Here is a 25,481-nt window from a genome sequence, read left to right as displayed (position 1 = left end):
CCAGAGAGGCTTGTTTGAACAAGGCAGGCATGGGTAAGAGCTGTGTTCACGTTTTCTGTCTTCCCTCAGCACCTTCTCTTTTTCACTCTTTGCCAAGAGTAAGCTCTTGGGAGTGCTGTTGTGAGTAGTTATTCTTACAGGAGGCATAGAAATTTAAAAGCTAAAAGGCCTTGAGGAAACACAGGACTTCAGTTTTTTTATTTTAATTGCTGAACGCGATACGAGCATAACTTCGATGTTGAGAGCACTCATGTTTGTGGAAAACTTACTCTTCTATGCAAATATCTGGAGATTTAATTGGTATGTGCACCATGTGGGAACGGGTTTTTACACCATATATCTTTTCCCTGTGTAAATCTAATCTGGATCCTGTCTTGTCTATGAGGAAATCCATTTAGTGTTGTTTATGGTGCTATTAATGAAAATAGTGCTGTCCCTTTTGCATTCATCTGTTCAGATTGTTCCTTTTCACATTTTCCCTCCTGCAGATAGATATATGGCTGTATTAATTAAGAAAGCATGTCTGATACTGTTATTTCTGGCTATGGTGTTTAATTAGGAAAAAAAAACCACCAACAAAAAACTCTGTTCTGTTTAAAGATGTGTAATTACAGAAGTTAACATATGTTATGTCACATCAAAACCAATGTCTGAATTATGAGTGGCTCGGAACGAACGCTCAGTAAAAGCTGCAGAAGCACTTTATTGGCTTGATTTATATGACTGCCTTGCCTTTCCTGAGCCCTGCAGTGAGGATCTAAATGTGCTTCTACCCACCTTTGTGATACCAGGCTGTGGGCTTAGAGTAGTTCAGATCTGAGTGGTGAGTGAGTAAATATTTTCTGTCTAGACCTGGAGTAAATCCTGTGCAGGTGAGCAGTGGGCTGGGAATGGGCACTGGAGGCTTCAGCTGGCAGTTGTTTCATGTTGCTCTGCTCAAGGATTAGTGTCAGGGAGTTGACCTAGTGCATCTATCCATGGGTTAAACATCTTATCCATGTTCCAGCAGGCTTGTTTCTCCATGGGTAGCGTGAGCAGCAGATGGTTTGCTGGTTGTCCAGATGTGGAGGCAGAGAGCTGGTGCTTGGAGGGGTTTGTAAGATGCCTGGGAAAAGGCAGAGCTCAGTGGGGATGAGCTGGGCTCTGTCCTGGGCCGACAGGTGGCAGCTCACAGTCAGAAAAGAGCATCTCTGGGGGAGGCAGCCCTGCCATCGCTGTGTTTTACAGCAGTGCAGGCAGCACGGCCTTTTCTATTCCAGTGCCTGCACAGGGCACAGTGAATTTATTAAGGTAAGGATTTATAAGCCTTAAAGATTCCTATATCAGTAGGAATAGTGTAGAAAGTCTAGATGAATTTGCACAGCAGAATGTTTCTTCTGCAGTCCTGCTAATGACATAGCGCTGGATCTGCAAGGAATTTTTCACTAAATCAGTTTTTGGAGTTTTTAAATCAAAATGTATGAGCAGAGCAAAATCTATTCCATACCAAGTCACTAAAATCCTCGAATAGAGCAAGCAGTGGAAAAAATGCTCCCTTCTCTTATGTCTGTAAACACACTGGTGCCTGTGTTATTCTTTGATGAAGTATTTATATGATGAAATACTTGTTTAATTTATCTCCATCCACTGTTGCTACACCTGCTCTCTGATTTCTGGTAACGTGGGATTGCTTTGTATTTCAAACCAAAAAGAACAACTTCATTTCTGCTGTTGAAGTTGAAACTTCTAAATCTTTAATTTCTCTCTAAGCACATTGCATGCAAGTTGTTTCCTCAGATGTATGGAATGTGGCTGAAAATTGATAAAGCGCTGTGTCTTTTCCACACCCTCCTTTCTCCCACCCCTTATTCTTTTCCTCTGACTACTTTCATATCTGATGGCTTTTTTCAGTTCACTGTATTTCATGATTCTGACTTGTCTGCTTAGAACAATTCTGCCAGGAGGACTTTGGCAGGGTTGGGGGTTTTTTAATGCACTTGCTGCATTGTCTAACCACAAGCCTATTCACACTTTTTGGGAATGATCTGACACCTTTTTTTATATAATTTGACTTAAAATAGATTAGGATGGAATGTTTAGGGCAAAATTTGTGTGTTAAAGACTGAATTCTAGGCTGCCTTGCAAAAATTATTAAATATATACTTTTGGGACATAAACCATGTTTAGGTCTGACTAAGCCAGAGGTGTATTTGTGAGCCTGGGGTAGGTTTTGTAGTTTGTGAGCTACCTTAACTGGGATGGTGATGGGTGGTGTCTTGGGAGGTGTATTTGTCCTGGGGCTTTGCTGTTTATTTCTCCTGGATCTTTTACCACAGGAGAGGTGGTTCTGCTGAAGTGTGGGCAGGGTGATAGTTCAGAAACTGGCTTGGAGGGATCTTGTGTAAATATATGCTTGTCACTTTGATCAGGCTTGTGCTTGCTTTTCTTAGTCTTGCCAATGAGTGGATACTGAAAACTTCTAACAGCAGTACTTGGAGCTTTTAGGATAGAAAGCTCCTTTGGGGTGAGTTATGGTGGGAGTGAAATGTGGAGCTTCATTCTATTTTCTGTTTAATCAGTTTTCCTAAGTTACACTGCTCAGGGGTGCTCTGGCAGGTCCACATCCCCCAGTTTGACCAGACCAGCTCAGGTATCACCAGTGATGGGAAAGGCCTCAACGTGGTGATGAGGGCATTGATGTTTGCTCATGTGACTTTTGAACCTCAGGGCTGTGCCACCAATTCCTCGAGCTGATCCAGGCACGTCCCTTCTGTGAAGTGGAATCAGAGAGAAGCATTAATTGCAGCAAACAGTTTGCAAGCAAAATGCTTCTCTGGGGAGTGGCTGTGGAATGATCTCTTCCAAAAGTGGTGTGGAGCATTCCAAGTGTGGGAAGGCCATTGGGGTCTCTGGGTAGTTGCCTTGGCTGCTCTCTCTGTGAACTGGACTAAAAAAATATGCACTTCTGTATCTCAGAGTGAGTGTAGGTGTGTACCTGGACTGCTGCATAGATGAGATAAATTCACAGTGATACTCGAAGCAAAGCCTGTAGCTTGGGCTGGTGTTTTAGTGATTTTTCACCCCCTGGGAGAGCAGTAAATAGTCTTAGATTGTAAAGATGGGACTGGAAATTGAGGTCACAGTATAATATGCAAGACCTTTTTTTTTTTACCTTGTTTACTTTATGCCGGGCTAAGTATTTCATAGCAAAAGTAAATTTTTTGTGCAGTTTGTGAAATAAATAATGGAGAGATCCTGTTAAAAATGCATTGGCTGGCTTCCTTATTTTAATATTAATAAGGCAGGTTGCTACAATAAAATTAGCTCTGCATGGTGTTTGTCACTATACTGCCAAAGCAATCGAGTCTAATGCCATTCCTTCCTGAAATAAATCCCCAGGAGAGCAGTATTTGTGCTGTTCTGAAACCTCTAACCAGGGAAGTTGGAGTAGGACTGTAAATTATGGACACTGCAGATTTTAATCTGGGATTCCCAAGTCTGTCTTTGGCCTTGTGGCTTTCTAGCTGCTTATGTGAGGTGTTTTAATGTTCTGTACAGGTGGGTTTTCTCTGTTGCCGTGACTAATATCCAGCTGCTTGGCTACCATGCTAATGGGCAGCTTGGTAATCATAGCTGCATGGTGTCCTGGTCCTGAAACCTTCCTGGCTGGGGCAAAACAGTCTGAGCTGTGAAGGTCCTTGGCTTGGACTGCAGTGTCCTAGGACACAGTGCCTTGGTTTAGGAGCCTGGAGACAAAGGAGCAGAGGAAGAAGAGGGATGTTGGAGTTGACAGAAACTCTTTTTTCTTTTTTTTTCTCTTCTTTTTTTTTTTTTGTTAAAGATGAATCAGTGCCTTTAAAGTAGAAGCCCTTTACCAGCCCTGCACCTCTGTGATTTATAGCATTTGTTTATCTGAGCCACAGAGCAAAAGGGAACAGACCTGTAATACTGATACAGTTTGGTATGTGACCAGAACAGCATTTTTGTGCTTATGAATAATAGGGACCTCATTGTAATAGAGGCCCTGTCAGCTGGAGATATTTGGGTTAAAACAAGTGTTAGGGGGTTATTTAATCATCGTTGTAGACACACTTCTGTTGAAATCTGCATTTTAGGCAAGATTAAATCTCTTCATTTTACAGTTTGCATTGTTAGTTTAGGATCCAAATTGGAACTACATTCAAGCTTTGCCTGCCAACTGGATCTTTTGAAGATTTTACTGAACGTGGAAATCTGTGAAGCAGGGAAGCACATATGCTTAAATACCATCAAGGTCTGTGGGTCCAAATATCTGCCTAAGTGTTTTCTTGCAAACAGTCATGTTTCAAATAGGCTTTAAAAATTTCTACTTAAAAGAAATGTCTTGAGAATCTAAGAACTGGGAGACACTTTGTTTCAGAAAGGCAAACATCCATTCTGAATAACCAGGTCTTTGCAGTTCTGTATTATTTCTACTTCTTATGACATGTTGTGGTAAAAATGTTTGGATTGTGTTTATTGTGTCTAATTCCTATAGAGTGCATGAAATGGAAAGCTCTACTTTAAATAGTATTACTGGCATCAGAAGTAAAACTACCCATGTCTTCTTCCCCTTTTAATTTGCAATCTGCAGGAGTTTTAGCTGCAAAGGGAGAGATCTGTCTGTACATGTGAATGATCTCTTTGTGCAAGGGGCTGGGGGAGGTGGAATTCCCCATGTTCCTGGGAAAGAGATACAACAAATGTACTGCAGGAATTTCATGCAGAAGATGAAGGTGTTGGCTGTTGTTGGGTTTTCATCTGCAGCAGAAGGAAAGTGGGACAAGATGAACAAATGGAAACTCTTTGCTTCTCTGTTCTTCCTTCCAAATTACTCTAGAAAAAGGCAAAACAAGCAAGACAGATGATACAACTGTAGCTGGGAGTGCCTCTGTGGAGTCCTGGTCTCTGCCAGCTGCAGGATTTTTTCTTTTCCTCAATCCTACCAGACGGGAAATGCTGGATGGAGAAAAGAAAATAGCTGGGCAAGCACAGGCCCAGGATTTTGTCCCTACATAAGTTACTGATTTACAAAATGGGGTCTCAGGAAGACACTGCAGGAGCTAAATCTGTTTTTTATATTCTTTGACATATTAGAATGCAGTCAAAATACATTTTTTCCCATCTGGGTAAAGAACATGCTTGCTGTCTCAGGAACACTGTGTCTTCCTGGGTATGGAAAATGAAAGATGAGAGGGGAGACAGCTCACCACATCACAGCTGAGAAGCTGATATGTATTCCACACTTCTCTACTTGTTTAGGCTGTTCCCAGTCCTGTGTTCTAATTTCTCTGTGCTGCTGGAATTGACTTCATTTAAGGGTGATTTCCTTCCTCTTTGGCCTGTATATCTTGTATGTTCACTAATGAATGACTTGGAAATATTGAAACTAATGAAAACCAATCTGGTTTTCTTTCCTGCTTTCAGTGTGAAGATGATCTGCCTGAGAGCCAGCAAGGCACAAGTGAAGCAGGAGCTGAAGGCAGAGTGGATGTTCGATACCTGCAGTGGCTGCACGGGAGGCTGAGGTTGCAGTGGTGCAGTTTGCATGCTCAGCACCAAGAGCAATGCAAACTTTTGCACAAGGTAAATGATTCTTCTAACTCACTATGACATAGTTGATTATTTATAAGCCTTGTCAGCTAGGGCTAAATGTACAAATTATTCTTGTTTGCTAGTTCTGCATTTTCTGTAGGTAAGAGTGAATCACTCTGAATATAAGCACCTCTGTCTTTCCCCAGTGTGGCAGAACCATGAGAAAATGTAGTATGTTCAGTGTTTGTAAGGCTGTAATTGTATAAAAGTCTCTTTTGCAGGTTGGCACATTAGTCACTTCTGCAACCAAAGACTGCTGCTGTTTTTCTCAGAAAATACCTGGTAGAAACAAGACAGAGCATTCTGGCTCCCCAGACAAGAAGCAGCAATGCAGAACTATAAGTTCACTGGAAATGTGGATTCAAAATGTTAAGCATAAATATTGAAAGTAATAGCAAAATAAAATGCAAAATCTCTCTCCAAAGTACTAGGGGACATCTCAGCAGAACCCAAAATTTATCTGCTTTTAAATCAGGAATCAGTAATGGTCCCTACACTGCTAAGGTTCCAGTTATCTTCTCATTTATGAGTGTTTAGATGCCTGTCTAATCACAGATATCTGGGAGCATTATATCTGTTTAGGATGGAACCAGCCTTCAGTCCCAAAGTCAACAGTGGTGGGGACTCCAGAAACAAATTAAAAAAATACTTCTCTTAAGTTCTTAAGAGAGTCCTAAAAGTTATTATGTATTACTTTCCTAGGTCCCTCTTTTCCATTTATATCTCATTTAAATAACTTAAATGGAGACAGCTATTACTGTTCTCAAAACCTTCAGAGAAAACCTTTTTTTGAGACTAAAAACGGTTTGGGGGAATTTCTTCCCAAAATACACATCAAAAAGTTGTCAGAACCATCTTCACCTTTGAATGAAGATGCTTTCTTGGTTTTAATCCTGTGTCTGACAGAGCAGTGCTAAAAACTATAATGAGGTTACATTTTGTTCTTTCCATGAGCTGATTGCTAGGGCAGGTGTCTGATAGACAACCATAGTGAGTGTGTGCAGCATCCAAAATAACCTTTTGCATTTCACTGACCACTGCTGATGTGCTTCCCAGGTCTGGGAACAAAGGGGGCAATTCCCTCTAAGTGCCCCTGCAGTCCTTGGCTTTGTGCACTTGATCACAAACTGTGGTGGGGCTGGGAGGGGTGAATCTCACATGAAATGATTGGCATCTCCTCCCCCTGATAAACTACCTCTATTTAAGGTATGCTGGTTTTTCTAGTAGGTGAGGCAAATGCCTCCATAACTCATCATCAGTGCTCTGATTTATGTGAGACTTGACAGTAACAAATCATTAGGCAGCTCCAGTGCCTCAGCCTGCAGTTAATGAGGCCAAGGAAGAATTAAGAGCAGGTCAGACCTGGGGCTGGAGTACAAACAGAGATATTCTCAGCAGTCCAAATGAGGCTCTGAGGTAATGGAGAGATGTGCTGATGGGGCAACATGCTAAAAACTTGTTGGCAGGGGAGATGAGAGATGATGACCCTCCTGTGGAAGTTGTACTTTGAAATAAACTTGGACTTTTTTCCCCCCTTTTTGGCTATCTAAGGCAGAATGTGTGCTAAAGTTAGGACAGTCAGACAACTGCAAGAGGCAGGTTAGTTATGCTGCAGGACACTGGACCACGATTTCCAGAATCTGGAGGAATAAGCAAGAGGGAGGTCTGTGTCTCTGGTTATCCAGTTTCCCAAAGCTGTCATTACTGCCTTCTCCAGCTGTCATTGCTGGGTGAAGCTGAAGGCAGCAGTGGTGCTGGTGGTGATTGTCACAGTCAGAGCTGCCACCATGGGGGTGCACAAAGGAGGATGGAACTGAGCCCAACTCCTCCACATGTGAACCCACACTGGCATTATGTGTGCAGCTGTGGGAGTTCTGTTCAGAGCTGTAATAAAGTGCAGTGCTCTGATTTATACTTTAGTTTGAATTAAAAGCAGGAGAATAGAAAGGTAAATGTGACTTTGGAAGGACACCATTACAGTGCCACATTAATGTTAGCATTTAGGGTAACACAAAATATAAGATACTTGCACAATTTAACAGCTGTATAAACAATAATTGATATTTCCTGACTCTTTCTAGAGAAATTGCTTTTACCACTGCATTAATTTCAAAACTTTTAAACTATTCTATGTGTTAGAAGACTGAACTGACCCAGTATGACCTTTATATGAGCTGCTGCTTTCCTCTAATAAACCACAAACACAGTATGCAAAAGGCTAATGACTGTTATGTTTTTTAATTATGTTGGCAGATTTACAGAGGGCTTTCTCTACAAAATGATAATTAGGCTTTTACTCTCTCTGTTTAATAACGTAGCAGGTTATGTGTCTCAGCTGTGGAACAATCTTATTTACTGCTCATCAGGAGCTAGAATTTTTGTCAACTGGCGGCGACACTTCTGCAGCTTTCATTCTGTGATTCACGCGGGCTCTAAAATGCCATTTTCTCTATTTGGGCCTTTCTGAGAAGAACACAACACAGTTGGAAAAAATGTTCTTACTCAGAAGATGACTGTTCTTCCTTCCACTCTATTTTTTAGTATGAATATTGCTGTGCCCTCTGTCTACTCCATCCTGCCTGCAGCCACCTGCGGTTGATGGGCTGAAGTTCTGCAGTCCCCAAGAGAGGGAAGCCTCTCTGGAGCTACAGCTGCTCCTCTGCTGGGAATTGCTTGTTAGGTGGCCTGCCTGGCTGTTCCTCTTTGCTGGCTGCTCTAAGGAGCTGCTGTTCAGTGACTTCAGCTCCCACAAGGCATGTTGAAGCTCACAGAAGCACACATGTCCTGCTGTAGGAGGAGGACTTCCTGAGGGAAATCTTCACCTCTCTGTTTCTGAGGAGGTTTGCAGCCTGAGGCAATGAGCTGTTGAATAACATTTTAATGGCTTCTCAACATGGACAGGTTGGTTCACTTTGAAAGTATAATGTAGTAATACCATTCTAATTCCCTGGAAATTCTCAGTGGTACATATTTATCTGGTGTGCCTTCAAATGCATGGGAACGTGGAGAATAAATTACTGTGTTCAGGCACGTCTCTTGGTTCCTTCTGTTCTCTTTCTTCTTTCTGTCAAATGCCAGAAGGATCTGTCTACCTGAGTTTTGATCCCTCTTGAATTCATAGGAGAGAGCAGTTGTTTTTATTTAGTCTTTGAGTTACCATTTTGCCTTAGAAAATGTGAATAAGAAGCCTTGCACCGTTTCAGCAAAACAGGAAGGAACCTGTATAGTTTAAAATATATTTCATTTTTGGGGGGCTCTGTTAAATGCACTGTGCCACAATTGGCATGTTATAAAAAACAGAGAAACAGATGAGTTTCTGCAAAACTGATGGATATCCCAGGGTTATTTTCCATCCTGAAATAGTGGAGGGTTAGATAAGGCTCAGAGATTTTTTTTAAGGAGGTGGATATCTGATTGTGAGCTGTGAATATGGGTTAGTAAGAATAAAATAATGTTAAATGGAATTCTCTGATAGAAGAAGAGTTTAACATAACTGGAATTATCAGATCATGGTAAAGCAACAAAAATGGTTTCAATCTGCTTGGAAACTAAGAGCAAGAGTTGTATTGTTAGTAAGAATGCAGAGCAGCACTGGGAATTACTACCTACAAATTGAGTGGTTTCTTGTGCCCCTCTAAGGTGTTAAAAATATAAAATAATTTATCTGTTAACAATATAAAATAATATGTAGTGGAGTAGATTGAATGGGTTGTATCTGAGGTAGAAAGAGTAAAGGACAAGGACAAAGTCTTGATCTCTGAATAATAGAGGGCAGGGACTGGTGCTGGGTAATTACCTCGTTGTCAGTAATTTATGAGTGAGCTAAACTGCAATTGTTAGATGCATCTGTATCTTGACATGAAAAATCTACCACATTGCTCTGGGAATTGCTACCTTGTTTATTTATATATTTTTTGTCTGTTTAGTTTGAAAATCTTTGCTTTTTTCCCCCTAAGGTGAATTTGCCATTAGATCTCAGAAGCACATTCTTTAATGCAGTACAATATTTTCCTCTCATGCAAATGTGTGTGAACCATGAGCAAGCCCCCTTTTCATCTTCTCTAGGTGAATTAGGCACCCTGCAGGGAGAGCAGCTTGAGTGAACTCAAGGGCATTTAGGAGTTGGTGCTGGAAACTCCCCAAAGTGGTGCTGAGTGTGGGGGCTGTGCCTGTGCTCTTTTGCAAAGGTTAGTGTGAGGTTAAATCAGAGCTGCCTCCACCTGGGGTATTCCAGTGCCAAGGAGCAAAAGCTGGGCATGTTCTGCCTCTCACCCTCTCACCTGCTGCTTCTGCTTTGGTGCTCTTTCCCTCTTTAAGCCTTGTTTATCTTCTGTTAGCCATCAGTAAGAGAGCAAAAATATAAATACTGGATTATTTGGGTATCCATCCAGTGTGGTCTCAGGGGAGCACCTCATTCCTCTGTTGTTACAGCTTTACTGTGTTTGTTTTGGGCTTTACCCAGGGATGCTGTTGCCACCTCCCTTGGAGAAGGGGCTGAAATTCCCGGCTGGGGCCCAAGGGTTTGGCAGCCAGAGTTACACAAGAATGCAGCAGGGAGAGAGGAGTGGCAGAGGAAAGGAAGAACATTGTGTGGGGAGGTGCTCTTTTATTTTTAAACTCGCATAGCTCTGCACATGTGACAGATGGTTGTCACCAGCAGTGAGTTTTGGGAAAGGAATGCTAAAATATTCTGAAGTTTCATGGAAGGGTTGATAATTACCCAGTGCCTGTCAACTTTAAAATAGTTGTCAATACCCAAGTGTGTGATAAAGTTCGTATTAGAATAAAGGAAGAAAAGCAGGAAACATTCTCTGTCTTCTGGCAGAAATATTAATGAAATATGAGTGATTGTCTGACAAATGTGCACTGCTATCTTGTTTGGCAGCTGCAGTTATTACAGTTACAAAGGGATCAGCTCTGAATAGGAGGAATTGCTTTTTATTGTTCCCTTGACTAACTTGGGAAGCTTCTTCATCGAGTAATTGATGATACTATCACCAGTGCAGCTGGGACAAGGTCTTGGTAAGCAAAAGCCAACAGTATAGAGCAGCAAAAGAGAACCTTACTGTAACTAGGTAGCATTTTCTACTTAAAAGAAAGAAATAAAAATTATTGTGAGAGTGTACTTTAGCTCAGTTAAGACTGCTGCTCTCTGTGTAAATGGTTTCTCCTTTCATGCCATGCACCCAGCCGTGTGTGCTGTAAGGAAAAAGACTTCAAGACAGGATGAAGAGAGAACCCTTCAGTTTTCCTGTGGCAGCAGTGGTTGCAATTCCTGCCTGTGGTTCTGGCAGTGCTACCAGATGCACCATTTTGAGAAGTGGTTGTGGTGCCTGCTCCTCCTCTCCATTCTGGCTGTTGTATTGGTGGTGGCACTCACACTTGTCCATGTCCACAGGAAAGGCTTTGTGAGCGCTGGTCACATCACCCTGCCAACCCACACAGCTGTTGGGTGGTAGTTAATGATCTTAATGATCTGCTCCTTGCACTGACAACTGTCTTTTAAATCAATCTGCTCCAGATCCATTTATTCACCAGTGGCTCCCACATGGACCAGAACCTTGGACATTTCTCTGTCACAGAAGCAGATCTCATTAGACATCCAGAGAACTACAAGCAGGTAATGCTTCTCCTGTAATTCTTGGATGCTCAGTATGCTTTACACAAACATTGTGAAGACTGCATTTCTTTTAACATTTTTAAACTTAGTTTCCAGCAGAAATAAGGGCATGTATATTGAATTTTCAGTTTCTTCACTTATTTGTATTCACCAAATTTGGTTTGATAAAACATAAGCCCAAAGGTATCAGGGTAAGTTTTATAAAACCTGATAAACAAAAAGTGGGAAGAGACCTGACTGAAAGTGCCATGGGAGAAAAAGCTTGTAGAATAAAACACTCCAGATAAGTTGGCTGACTTGCTGTATCCTGCTTAACCACATCTGGGCCAGTCAGGCACAGTGTCTGCCTGTGGCCCTGCCTGAGCAAGACAGAACCTCTTAGGAAAACATCATTTTCCCCAGTGTACTGTTTTACCCCAAAGGATAAATTCCTACTGCTCTCAATTACTCAATTATCATAGGTGTTTCAGTTCATTATCTGAAGTAGTTTAATTCACTTCTTTTAATGCAGTATAATACATTTGTTTTTAAAAATCACTTTCTAAAAGTTCATTCAGTATGAAACTGAAACAAGATGGAAATTTCAAGCTCATCCCTAACAAAATCAATATTTGGCAAATTTCTGCAGTCTGTTCACACCTGTTTGCTCAAAGAAGATATTCTTTCTGCTGTTTGCTTAAGAATGAAAGTGGGCATTGTAAATATTCTGCACAAAGAAATTCAGGAAAGTAGATTTGAAGGTGGGAGGATAGTTTTCTATTCAAAGCCCCTAAAGTAAAGTGCATGTTAATCTTTCATTGCTGAGTATTTCTTGGATGAACAGTTCATATCCAGCCTCTTGGTAAGATTCATCTGTTTAGAGCATTTTCCTGGAAAATTACTGTTTTTCTGGAGCAAATGGCCTTAAGTCAGCTTGAGATTTCTTTTTCACTTGTGCTTCACAGTGCCCCTCCTGTGGTTGGCTCAGCACACACAGCAGCACCTTGCTCTGAAGTCTGTAGTCTTCCAGATCTTAGCAACTGCCTGTAAAGGTCTGGCAGGCTGTTATTTTTTAGAAACTTCCAGGCTCTGCAGAGGGACTTTGCAACGACCTTTTTTCCCAAAGCCTTACCCTGAGCATGTCACTGATCTGTTGCAATAAAGCTTAATGGTACTCTTGGTATTTGGTTTTGACTGCTTTGGTAATGAATCAGTCCAGGAGCTTTTCCTTACATTCTACTCCCTTTCCTGGATGCCTGCTCCAGGTTTTCTGTTCAGGGGAGGCTCAGGATAAAGTTGAAGGAGTTTTTCTGTGCTGTGAGCATTGTGGTTAGGTAGAATGCTGTAGTCAAGAAGGTTTAGTGGGCAGCTCTGTAGTTTAATTAAAATGAACAAAGTCTTCATTCCACCTTTCCCAGGCTTAAAAAGCAAATACGTGAAACGAAACCAGGGTGATGACTGAGAGGCAGGGTGACAGAAGATGTTTTCTTTAAATAAACTACAAGTGGCACAGTCTGTCTCCAGTTTCTGGGTCTGACAGGTGCAATCCCAAACAGCTTCAGCTCCAGTGCATGTGTGTTGGAAATTCCTTTCTTATGTCGCTTATTGCTCGGACTGATCAAAATTGGAATTATTTGTCAGTATAATCAGCTGTGAAATTCTTAACCTCTTAAAGCTCTCAGACCTATTCAAGAAAGGAGGTGTTCTAAGCTGCTCTCTTGAGCTTGATATTAAAATAAACAGGAGAAATTGCAGGAAGCCAACACTTGAGTATTGATGCTTTTGAGAGCCTTATAATTGTCATGGTCACCATTTGAACATTCTTTGTGGATTTTGTCTCCCCTTACCCTTGTTTCCCAAAAGCAGCTTCTGGAAGTCATGTGCTCAGTATGTATGAAGAGCCTGGTGCAGCAAGGTGGTATGGGCTTGAAAAGGCATTGTTGTTTTGAGTGTCACTTTTCCAGATGGATCTAATACTCCATATGCAAAGTGATGCTGCTTTGGTTGGAAAATGTAATAAAAAGCCTCTAATTTTCAAATATCTTGCTAAGATTAAGTAAATTATGAGTGTTTGAATGGCTTGGTTTTCAAATATTGGTGCAGATGGCAGCACTCTGCCAAATGTTTTCTCCAAAAACTGTGAAATTGTTTTTTTGTCTTTTCAAGTAAATGAGAAATTTCTCTTAATGTTACCTCAAGTAAGAACCTGCTGCATGGATGAATAAAAAGAGTCAGTATGCTTTACTGTAATGCACCCCTCTTGGTGGAGGGGGTTATGAATTCCTTCTCATCCTGGGCATCCTTCAAAGCCCAGCAGTGCAAAGTGGATTGCAGCATCAGAAATTTGCTATCACAGAAGGACTTGGGCTCTTCTTTTTTAAGCTTCGAGTTCATTTTAATCAAAAATACCCTGCGAGAGAAGTTGCTCTGTTTGCATCAAAACAAGAGATGTTTAGTCTGACAGGAAAAGTGTGATAGGATACAGATAGCTGTGAAGTCAAGCTCACTTTATGAAATTTAAAAGTCACGCTGCTCCTTTTCTATAGAAGATGCATATTAACTTACTTAAAATGTTCTTTCCTTGGATTTTTGACTGTAAAACACTTTTAGTGCTTTTATGTACAGGGATTTTACTGGACATTATTATTCCTCTATCATCATAAATGTCTTTTTCAGATTCATAGGGCTGGAAGTTTTCCAAACCTAATGGTTTTAATTATGTTTTTCTCTAGTGAGGCATGATCAAACTCCAGCTTCTCCTGTGGTTTGGCTGTGGTTGTGTGTATGTGTGTGGCTGTGAGCTGCAGGTCACTGCAGTGTTTGGTTCCTGTGCTGCCTGGGGCTGTCAAAGGAGGGGAGGTGCTGTTATTTCAGCTGGAGCTCAGTTTCCAGTGGAAGCTCAGATGCTCCTTGGTCAGTGGGGATGGTTTTGGAGCTGTTGGCCTGAGCTTGTGCTGTAGCACACAAACTGGGGAGCTTAGGAGGAGTCATTGCATCTTCTTGTGAAAATCTCCTGCACTTATCACTTAGTCCAGAGCACCCTGAGTATCTCTTGTGTTCTGATGCATTTTCCAAGCTGATGGGTACTGCTTGTGTTCAAATGGCTCCCCCCAGCAGCTGGGGTGAGGCAAGGGGCTGCTGCTGTTTGCCAGCCTGAAATATCTCCAGGGCAGGAATGGAGTTCTGCTCTCTGGCACTGCTGCTGATATAGCTGGGAAGCACACTTGGGAGAGCACACAGGTGATGTGGCCACATCTGCCCCAAACTTTCCAGGCAGTAATCCTTTCTGAGGATGTGGTCTCATTCCTCTTTCTTGTCTATCAAGTCCACCTGTCTTAACTCTGCACAGCAGTGTTGCCGGTTCTGAAGTTTACCTTGGGCTCAGAAAAATGTGTGTTGCACTTGAGTCATTAAATTAACTTTCTCACCCTATTGTTACTGTATAGAGATCAATGAACTTTGAATCAAAGCACCTTAGTCCTTCAGTTTCCTCTGTCTCTTCACATACTGCTTTGTATGTGGAATTCAATCTTAGGAGAGATTAAAAGTTGAAACTCAGGTCATTGGTGCAATGTTGGCAGTGCTGGAGTGATCACTGAAATTGTAATGAGTAAAGATGACACCTTTAAATGCCAGTAAATCAATTTACTGAGTGTGACAGCAAATAAATAATGCAGATGTCTGCCAGATGGACATGCAGTGAAATTTATAGAACCTGGATGTGAATAGCTAATAATTTTGTTTCAGAATTTTATGAAGAATGTTTATATTTGTTGATCATTAACATGTTTTAAAGGTGATTTATTTGGCATAAGAAGCTAAGGTTCTTGGTAGCAAGTAAATGGGAGCAAACAAATAGTCTGTCTGACTTTGCATACATAATGTATGGTCAATTCCATGCCCATAAAAGATTCAAGTGAGCTTTAGCTCTCCAAGCAGCAGGGATTGGGTGGGATGGGGTAGGATGTGCAGGCACAGCACTGATCTGCTTTCTGTGCTGTTGATTTATCAGGAAAGGACACCAGCGTGAAGTACCTGTATTGCTTCTTTCAGTCAGGTGGGATCCATAATTTCTTATTGGGTCATTTGAGGGATAACTGATCAAGATGTAAGGTAGGTTGTCAGTGAAGCCTAAATCTTGTTGCAGTTTCCATTTAAAACATCTGTCCCAGATGGCTGTTACAGATGGGTGACACAACAGGTTTATTCTCTGTGAGTAATAGGCTGTGGTTTGAATTCGTGCAAAGCACTACAGAGCTGCTGTTCTTTCCAGAATAAGTGCATTCACATTGAAAGCATGAGGAACTGACAGTCTTGGAATTCTCAGAAATGTTGTATGTGCATTTAACAGTTACTTTTTCATCAAAAAGTTGAGTCTTCACTTGGTGTCATGGGCTCTGCACTTGCATAAAGTTCCCCTTATCTGCTGCAGTTTTCTCTGCCAAGACAAAGCAGTGATTTCAGTACATCCAAGGGACAGCACCACCTCCTGGAACGTGTGTGGGGGCAGAGCTGCCAAATCAGCTCTGTCAGCTAACACAAGGTATTTGTCTGGCTGCTGAATAATCACTGTGCTACTGCATTATCTCCAGAAATGGATCCCAGGTTGTTCATCCCCTTGGATGAAAATGGAATAACTGTGGCAGGACAGTTCCAGCTGCTGTGTCCCAGGCTATATTTGGTGTCCTTGTGTTGGCTGCTTGGGACTTCCTGGAATGTTCCTGGTGGTGACAGGCACTGCAGGCAGGTGCCAAATGAAAATAAACAGTTCAGCCCCTCTGATAAGCTTGACACTGTGTCACATTATTGATTTGACACAGACCTGTGCCAGTGTTTCTGTAATCAGCCCTGTTGTGGTCTTGTATGGTGAGGTGAAGGATATGTAACCTTATTTGAATTTCAAAGAGCCTGTTAGGGAGCCGTCTGATATTTTAGAACGTCCTTCCATCTGTTGTACAAGAAGCAGTTCAAGCAACACATTTCTCAGAGTGTAGGTACCAATGGGAAAAAATGACATTCATTCTATAGACTGTGATGCTGCTGGGCAGAAGATTTAAGTCAGGAGATGAAGGCTTGTACTGCATGTAAATTTCAGGAAAAAGGTTTGGTGTTCAGTGAAAAAATGTCCTTGAGCTTCAAGGGCAAGCTGCCTTCACTGGTATAAATTGTCATAGATTCATGATCTTCTGTGGTGCTCTGGCAACTAATTCTGTTTGGTCTGGCCCTCAGCTGTTTATGTGTTTATTGTTTCATTCCCTTGGTAAAAGCCATAGTTCTGTCCTTTCTGTCCTTGAATGGGATCAGTATTTTGTGTGGTAGCTCCTGGTCTAATTAAGGACAGCTTTGCCTATTTGTAAAGTAAAATCGTGTTTTACTTTCCTGGAAGAAAAAAAAAAAAACAACCTGAAATTTCTCAATTGGCTCCTGCATAAAAAATAAAATAGCATAAGAGTAGCTGCACTGGGGCTTGTGAGTGTTTGTGAAAACCTGGGGTTTTCCTGTTTTGGTTTTCTTTTTGTGCCTCTTCTGTCCAAAATCCCTCCTTGGCCAGTCCTGATGTCTCAGAAATCTTCATGGAGTTGCATTTTACTAGGAGTCGTGCCAGGCTCTGGGTGAGCTTTTCTCACAAAGAACCAGGTTCTGAGGTGGGCAGAGACTGTGTTGCTGCAAATGAGATTCTAAGGGTGGAGAACAGTTTTCCCCAAAGGAGCACAAAGATCTGTGACAGTTCTTGGAGCAGTAGCTCAGAAGAGACAGCCAAGCCCTGGAGAATCTAAACACAATGAGATTTTAGACTTACTCTATACACTGCTGGAATTAACTTAGGTTGAATCAGTAGTGGCTTCTGACCATTTACCAGATCTGCTTCCAGGGCTTCAGATGGACCTGAACCCTTGGATTTTGGCATTGTTAAATTTTCAGAACAACAACTAAACTGCTAGGTTCTGTAGCAAGAACATTTTTAAAATTTTCTTTTACAGCTTTTTAAAGCTACAGGTTTTGCTGGTCCAATGCATCAAAATTTTTACCTGTTTCTAAGCAATTTTGTTTTTCTTTGATGATTAGTGATAGCTTCATGTTAAATAAGTTCTTCAATGATTAAATGAAATTAAGTTTTAGGGCTGCTGACCTTTAATAAATTTCAAGGTTCACCAAAGAATTGTATGTTAGGCCCATGGACACACATGTTTTGAAAAGGTCAATTATGACAAGTTTTTTGAATTTGCATAATTATGCTCACTAGGACACTTGGAATAAAAATAGCAAATGCTTTGTCCTTTTGAAGTATTTTCCTCTCTTCCTGACTTTAACTTGCTTTTACTAAGCCATTCCAACATTATTCATTGAAGAACAGGGAATGTGGACTGTGTTGGGAGCTGGAGCAGGACTCTGGGAAGGGTTAGGATGGAGAGTGAAGACCCTTTTTGCTCTGGCCCTTGTCCAGTGAAGTCAGGAGCTGGGAGCAACACATTCCTGGACAGGAAGCCTGAATGAGGCATTTTGGAAGCAAGGTAGCTCTGATGTGAAAGAATTCAGATGATAGGAGTGAAAAGAAACCAAGTGAGGCATAAGGGGCTGAATATAAACATGAAGACCATGACTGGAGGGGAAGATTAGGACAGGGAAATTACCCTTGATGCTGCTCTGTGAATGGGGAAGATCTGTCTAAAGACTTGGTTCAGTGTCTTGCTCCTTGTGGGAGTCTGAGAAGTCACCCTCTTGCAGGAAATGTCATCCCCCTCCTGTGATGCTCTGAGTGTTCAACCTCCTCCTGATGCTGCAGGAGGAGTTTTCAAAAGTGTCTTTCTAAAAACATCAAAGTTACCAGTGATCTGAAGGGGAGCACAATTCTGGAGTGTAAGGTATGTTAATTAGGAGCCATGGTGTATGCAGAGGGCAGGATAAATGCCTTGTCTGTGTTCACAGCTGTGCTGAAGAAAGGGCTTGATGAAGGTGAAGAAGGGTGGGAGAACCATTGGGAGAGGAAGGAAGCTTCAGCAGCTGAGGCAGTTCTCCTCTGTCCTGGAGTGCTGCCAGACTCCTGTGCCTTTGGATTCTCAGGTTAACTAAACTTTCCATGGTGTCAGGACCCAGGACATTGTTCTGGCTGCCCTGGGTGATTCCAGACCCTGGCAGGGGGCTCAGAGACCTTGGCACAGAGTCAAACACACCTGTGCCTTTGATTTTAGCCCATGGAAACAATTACCAACTTTGTGTGAGGATTTACCAGCCACAAGAGCTTGAGTAGAATGATAGTGAATTTGTCACAGGGTGAAAAAGTAGAATTTGGGGTTTTTAGAATGGGGATTCAAGAAGCAAGATGGAGGAATCTGGGTGTGTCCTGTCCTTCTTCTTCTTCTTCTTGTCCTCCATCTTCTGCTGTGATGGTGACACTTCTGGATTGGTTTAGAGTAGAGACAGACTGTCTAACATAGGTGATGGGTATTGGAAAATTATTGTAAATAAAGTACACGGAGTTCTTAGTATAAAAAGTTAACACCACCCCAAGGGCCGGGACTGTGCCACAACCCGACCTGCTGGACAGATCTCAGCAGGTCAGAGAAAGAATGGAACAGATAAGAGAAAATAACCTTGAAAAGCAGAACAGACGAATCTCGACTTCTTCAGTCATGGGGCTGGGAAGAAAGAGACTTTTCAATACCTTGGGAGCCATTTCAACCACAGAAACCCAAGACCATGGAGGGCTGAGCACAGGGTTGCAAGTTGTTGAGCTGTGCTGGGTAGATGTATCCACGAAGTGCTTTATAGTAACTCCTAAATTTTGTGAAAATCGTGTCTTGGAAGTCTCAGTTAAGGCATCCAAAAGCAATGGAAGCATTTTACTTACATCTCCTTGTTTTCATTTCCCATCTGCGGCCCAGCAGCGATGCTATTATCTTGTCTCACATGGGTCATTAGGGAAGATAACTTGTTTATCTTCAAGATAAAAATTCTGCTTTTAGAAGGGGATTTGAATGATGTGTGACAAATAAGGCTATGGTTTCCCTCTGAAGAACAAACAGAATAATATGCCATTTGAAAGGAAAAAGAATAGCATGTGGAGTGAGCACCAGCCAATCTGTGCCCTTGGTGAGACAGATTAGGAAGGGAAACATTTTGGTTGCATAATGCTAGACCTTATACACATGGGAGGGTCAAATTAGTGTTGTTCAGGCAGCTTGAATTCTGGCACTTTTTAACTTTGAATGCCAGAGTTTCCAACTTTAGCATTTATCCTGCTGGGCTGTGCATTAGAGGTGTAAAACACGCTTCCTGCCATGTGCTCTGAGCAGCACTGCCACTGAAAGGCAATGCTTTTTTCCCCCCTGTTAAATGACTTAATGTTTTGTGTTGCTCTTCCAACAACAGTTACTTTAGACATTTTACATGCATGGTAGTCAGGCTGGTGAGAAATAACATGGGAGCTGGCATTAATATTGCAGAGAAGAGCAGATCTGATGATGTATTGCATTATATATGGGGCTCCAGCACCTAAATGCAGGAGGCCTGGAGGCTCACACAAGAAAGCTTGAGGGAGCTGAATGATCCACAGTGCTGGAATTGTGATGGTGGTTGTTCAGAGGAGGTTGAAAGAATGGGTTTAATATGAAGTATACCCTTGATGCTGCTCTGTGATGAGCAGGGTCTGATATGTAGGCAGCCCTTTTCTGAGCTGACCTGACCCTGCCAGAGACTCCTGGACTGCTGCTTTCCCCTTGGTGCCCTGCCGTCACCCAGATGGATGGTGGAGCAAGAATGGGCTTTAAACCTCCCTGGGATCTGGTGGTTGAAAAGTTTATTCTCTCTCTCTAGCTGTCTCTGGTGTTTTGGTGGTGTCATGTCAGGAGCAAAGTGGCTGCTGTGCTGCAGTGTTGTTGTGAGGGTCCCCAGGACAAGGTGAGAGATGAGAATTGACTCCAAGTTCTCAGAAGGCTGATATGATATGATATGGTATGGTATGATATGATATGATATGGTATGGTATGATATGATATGATATGATATGATATTAGAATTATATACTAAAACTATACTAAAGAAAGAGAAAGGAGACATCAGAAGGCCAGACAAGAATGATAATAAAAACTTGTGACTGACCAGAGTCTGACACAGCTGGCTGTGATTGGTCATTAATTAAAAACAGTTCACAGGGAACCAATCAAAGATGCACCTGTTGGTAAACAACCTCCAGAGCGCATTCCAAGCACTCAGATAATTATTGTTTACATTTCTTTTCTGAGCTTCTCAGCTTCTCAGGAGAAAAATCCTGGCAAAGGGATTTTTCAGAAAATTGGTGACATTGCTGTGCTGGGATGGGTGGAGTTGCAGAGCCCCCAGGGAGGGGAAGTTCTGTTGGAAATCCATATTTACATACGTGTGAAGATGCTCAACACAATCCCTTGAAGTGCTGTGTCTTCCTAGTGGGACTGCTTTGATCCTCTTTAAAATTCAGGATAGTTATTACTCGTTGCTTTTCTGTGAGGAGGCTCTGTTGGTTTGAAGCTTGGTGCACTGAAGGTTGTTGGGATTGGAAAAAGCTCTGGTGGATTTTGTTCCTTCTGCCTGTGTACCTGAGAACCCCTCCCCACCCTTCCTGGAGCAGCAGTGGGTGCTGTTTTACAAGAGGTGATTTGGTGGTTGTTATGTATTTCCTGCAGAATGGGAGAGTGGCTACTGAGAAAACAATTTAAAGCAGAAATCCAAAGAATGCTGGGCAATTCAGACATAATTTTTCTTCCTCACATTTCATTGCAAAGCAAGAGTAAGTGCTAAGAAAGCAAAGGAGCTGTCAGTGACAGCATGTGCTGCCCACCCTGTGCTACATGGTAGGAACAAAGAATATTTTTCCTGCCTTTTATAATGATTCACTTTACAGGAGGAGAGGGTAGGCTGCCATGTCATTTTCCTTCCGAAATGCTGTGGGCAAATGGTTTTCAGTTCCTTTCCTGACATTTTTACATAAAACATGGTTTGCTGTAGGAGTTATTAAAACCTCTTGGAAACAGTGGATCCAGGTACTCATTTGCAAAACTGAGGCAGAACAGATTCTAGCCTTGTCATCCGTGTAAATTCAGGAAGGTCAAATGGCTTCAAAGCTGCTTTTAGGCAGTGTCTGCTTGTAGCCAAGTTCCTGATCCTTCTTAAGAAAGGGAGATCTTGGAAATCTCTGCCCTGCTGTGCACTGTGGAAGCAAGAGCAGTCAAATTGTGTGAGATAATGTATATTGGGAGTTTCTAAGGCAGACTGAAGTTGATTTTAGAAGGGAAGGCTGAAAAAAAGTTTAATATAAATGACTTTGAATACTTTGTGTAGTCTCCTCTTGGGGCAGGCAATGGACCAGTTGTCTTGGGTGAGGAATTCTCTCCTAACTTCCCTGTTGATCCCTGTGGTGCTGCTGCTGGAGGTTTTACTCAGCCTCCAGAAGCAGGGAGGTTGGCTTCCAGATCCTGTCTGGAAAATGGACAAGCACTTTCCAGAGCCATGGAAAGCTGGAGCTCAGAGTGGAAGTTCAGGCTTGGCAGGAGAAAGGAGAGTTAATTGAGGGATAGTGAAGAGGCTAGAAATGTATGAATGACTCTTCCTCATGCTGTAGGAAGAAAGAAGCCTCTGCAGGAGCTAAACTGCTCTAAATCTCAAAATGTGAATATGATCAAAACAATTCTCTTTCCCTGCAACTGGCTGTGGCATCAGATGGTTTCTGCTCCTCTGATGCCTGCTGTTCCCAGCTGGTTCAGTTCCACCTGCTCTGGGACAGGCACTTTCCACCTCTGCAGTGCCTCAGATCCTGCTGCTGGTTTTCTTTCAAAGCAGTGTGGAGTGTCCCATCCCAGGAGGAGGCAGGGACATGGCATTAAGGAGCTTTGAGGAAGGCAGGAGGCACAGAGAATGAGCCTGTGTTTGTGTAGCACTGAAGGAAAATCCCAACATCCTTGTGGCCAAATTGGTTACAGGGGTGTGCATAAGGGAGCAGTGGGAAATTGTTTGGGCCACTGAGCTCAAATTGGTGTCTGGCTGTTGGTGGGGTCCCTTTGGGCTCAGCTGGTGGTGCAGTGCCCTTTAGCAATAGCTGGGGGCTCAGGGGGGCAGAGGGTTGCCCAGGAGTCAGCAGTGACTGCATCGTGAGCACTGCCAGCTGGAATGCTGGGAGGGCAAGGCAGGAATCCTGCCCCTCTGCCCATCCCTGTGAGGGCAAGGCAGGAATCCTGCCCCTCTGCCCATCCCTGTCCCTGTGAGGGCAAGGCAGGAACCCTGCCCCTCTGCCCATCCCTGTCCCTGTGAGGGCAAGGCAGGAACCCTGCCCCTCTGCCCATCCCTGTCCCTGTGAGGGCAATGCAGGAATCCTGCCCCTCTGCCCATCCCTGTCCCTGTGAGGGCAATGCAGGAATCCTGCCCCTCTGCCCATCCCTGTGAGGGCAAGGCAGGAATCCTGCCCCTCTGCCCATCCCTGTGAGGGCAAGGCAGGAATCCTGCCCCTCTGCCCATCCCTGGGAGGGCAAGGCAGGAATCCTGCCCCTCTGCCCATCCCTGTGAGGGCAATGCAGGAATCCTGCCCCTCTGCCCATCCCTGTGAGGGCAAGGCAGGAACCCTGCCCCTCTGCCCATCCCTGTCCTTGTGAGGGCAGGGCAGGAACCCTGCCCCTCCGCTGAGTCCCTGGCAGGGCAAGGGCAGGAATCCTGCCCCTCTGCTGAGTCCCTGTGAGGGCAAGGCAGGAATCCTGCCCCTCTGCCCATCCTGCCTCTCTGCACATCCTGAGTGCTTGGTGTCCCTGTCCCAGCACAAGGACCAGGAGCAAATCCAGTAAGCTCTCTGAGGTGGTCAGAGCTGGAGCATGGACCAAGCCCTTCTCAGAGGTGCACTGGGACAGGAGAAGAGGCAGCAGGCACAAGTTGGAACATGAGAAATTCTGGCCAGGTAAAACAGGAAAAAATTGCTGTGAGTTGATCAAACTCTGGAACCAGATCCTGGAGAGGCTGTGACCTCTGTGCTGATGGTGTTCTGGACTTGCTGGGCAGAGCCCTGAGCACCTTGCTTTGAGCGGCAGATTGTATTAGAGACCTCCAGAGGCTCCTTCCCACCTGTGTGGTTCAGCAGTGTTGGCATGGAACCAGCTCCTTCAGCTCCCAGGCACTAGTTTATCATCAGCCATGAATCACTTAGTTGTTGAACTTTTTACCCAATTTCACTTTCCCACTGCCCCTTCTTGGGAAGGATGCTCTGGGTTTTTTTTTTTTTTTATTACTGCAGACAGATTTAGTACTAAAATATTTCTTTAGATATTTTTTTAAGCAAGGTGGCCTCTGGCTGCAGTTAGTGTCCAGTTGGAGGGAACTGGCAGCATTATATAGCAACACTAAAGCAAATCATTCTACCTTATAGCATTATTACCTTGATCTGAAAATATCCCCAGGCTGCAATTTGTCACTAATATTGCTTTTAGCTAAACTTATCCATACAAAAAGGAAGGAGTTAATAGAGCTGCAGTTCTGTAGTTGCCATCACCATTTTTTTGGGGATGAGTTATTGCTTAGCACATTTTACTGACCAAGCTTATAGAGTTCTTGGACCTTGAAAAATGATGCAGTGGTTTATCACAGACTCCATAAATTGTTGGACTATGTAGCAGCAATATGTTAGACTCCTCCACCACAGGAAAGGAAGGTGTCTCTGAAGCACATGAAGCACAGGATATCCATACTGCACTGGTGTGAACACGGGTTTGTGATTGCCAGCAGCAGAACTGATACAATGATACTGAGCTTCACTGCTGCTTCTGTGCTTTTGCTTGTTTTATGCCATACTTAACATAATTTGAATGCTGTGACAGTGACAATGACAGTGATATACTAGAATGTAATTCCACCTGAGACAATGCAGCTGGAATTAATAAGCTGGAGAGACAAGGCTGAGGTATTTTGTCATCACTTTTTTTCATTCAACTTTTTTGTTCTTTTCCTGGTGGAAGTGCTGCCAACCCAGTGGGGGGAGCAAGCTGTGCAGCTCAGGGGATGCTTTGGGTCAGCACGGGGAGGACAGGCAGGCACTGTGGTCCCACAGTGCTACAGCAAAGGTTGGAGCAGCATCATCCTCGATGCCTGTAAGCTGAAGATGGAACTGCCATGAGCAGCTGAAGCTGCTGTGGTGACAGGAGTGTCCTGTATCCACATCCAAATCCCCTGGTCATGCTGTGTTGCCTCTAGCCTTCCTGGCAGAGGAGACTCAGAGTGGGAGTGCCTTACTTGCCGATAGTTTTTGGTGATGGAGTCAGAAAGGATCTGCTGGTGCAGCCTAGTGGATCTTATCCGGGGTATTGGACCCTGAAGGACAAATTTAATATCAGGGGAAAAAAGTTTGGGTGAGGAGCTTTAAAACTCATGAGTCATCTCTTGAATTGTGCCTTGAAGCTCACAGTAGTCAGTAGAAAGGGCAGAGCTGCTTGAGGAGTGTACCCTGTTGTTGTTCTCATGCCAAAGAGAAATGAGTTATCAGCTTCTGACAGAAAAGAAGCTTCCCACTCTTCTTTTGTGCCAAAGTACAGCTATTGATGAGGGCTGATCCTGAAGTGCCCCAGAAACTATGATGATCTTGTTATCCCTAACTGGGGCCCTGTGCCTGCATCCACCTCTGAATCAAAAATACACTTAACCCATGCAGAAAGTCAAGGAGGACAGGGCCATTCCTCTCTCCAGCCTCACTGCTCATTAAAGAAGCAGACCACAATTAAATTCATATATTGCAATGGCTCTGAACTGTTGCTGGAAAGCTGAACTGACCTGTGCTGCTTTTCTGCATGTGAGAATGCAGCTCAGATTGTGAGGAGACTGGTAGAGCTGTTTTTACAGCCTTGTAAAATTAAACTTTCTGTGCAATTGGCCCATAATGTTAACTCAGCTCTCCTGGCAGGTATTTTTGTTTTTTAAATAGCCAAGGAAAATAGAGTTATAAAATCAGCTGTTACTCATGTTTTGCGAGAGATTTGGATTTGTGGTTCTTTTTAAAGTTTGTTGCTTAATTTAAAGGAGTATGAAAGAGACTAGCAAGAGAAATTAATTGACATGAGGAACTCTAGCAGACTTTAAATTAGTAGTTTCTCTAGTCAGTAACACATTTTAAAATGTGTGAAAATACCTGCATGCACAAACAGTCTATGATGGCTTGTCAAAGAGCCAGGCTGGGAGAAACTGTACTCATATCAAGTGGCAATCTTAGACTAATCCACATCTCGAACACGTTTTTAAATTAATTGTCTGTGGCCTGTTAAAAATACTGGGAAATGGGCAAGTATATGGG

General features: G+C 43.0%; 1 protein-coding gene across 3 annotated transcripts in view; it reads left to right on the top strand.

Annotated features, from left to right (window-relative positions):
- TEDC1 (tubulin epsilon and delta complex 1) overlaps positions 1-25,481 on the top strand; it is a 71,083-nt gene that overhangs the window by 14,375 nt on the left and 31,227 nt on the right. For 2 of the 3 annotated variants that reach the window (XM_077181893.1, XM_054638466.2), the window contains exons 4-5: positions 5,425-5,583; positions 11,114-11,212. In XM_077181893.1, the coding sequence (XP_077038008.1) occupies positions 5,425-5,583; positions 11,114-11,212 (258 nt within the window). The remainder of the gene's footprint in view (positions 1-5,424; positions 5,584-11,113; positions 11,213-25,481) is intronic. The other variant, XM_077181894.1, reaches the window with a different exon arrangement.

This window comes from Agelaius phoeniceus, chromosome 8, assembly GCF_051311805.1.
Source record: "Agelaius phoeniceus isolate bAgePho1 chromosome 8, bAgePho1.hap1, whole genome shotgun sequence".
Classification (NCBI taxonomy): Eukaryota; Metazoa; Chordata; class Aves; order Passeriformes; family Icteridae; genus Agelaius; species Agelaius phoeniceus.
This window is presented reverse-complemented; position numbering and strand designations above follow the sequence as displayed.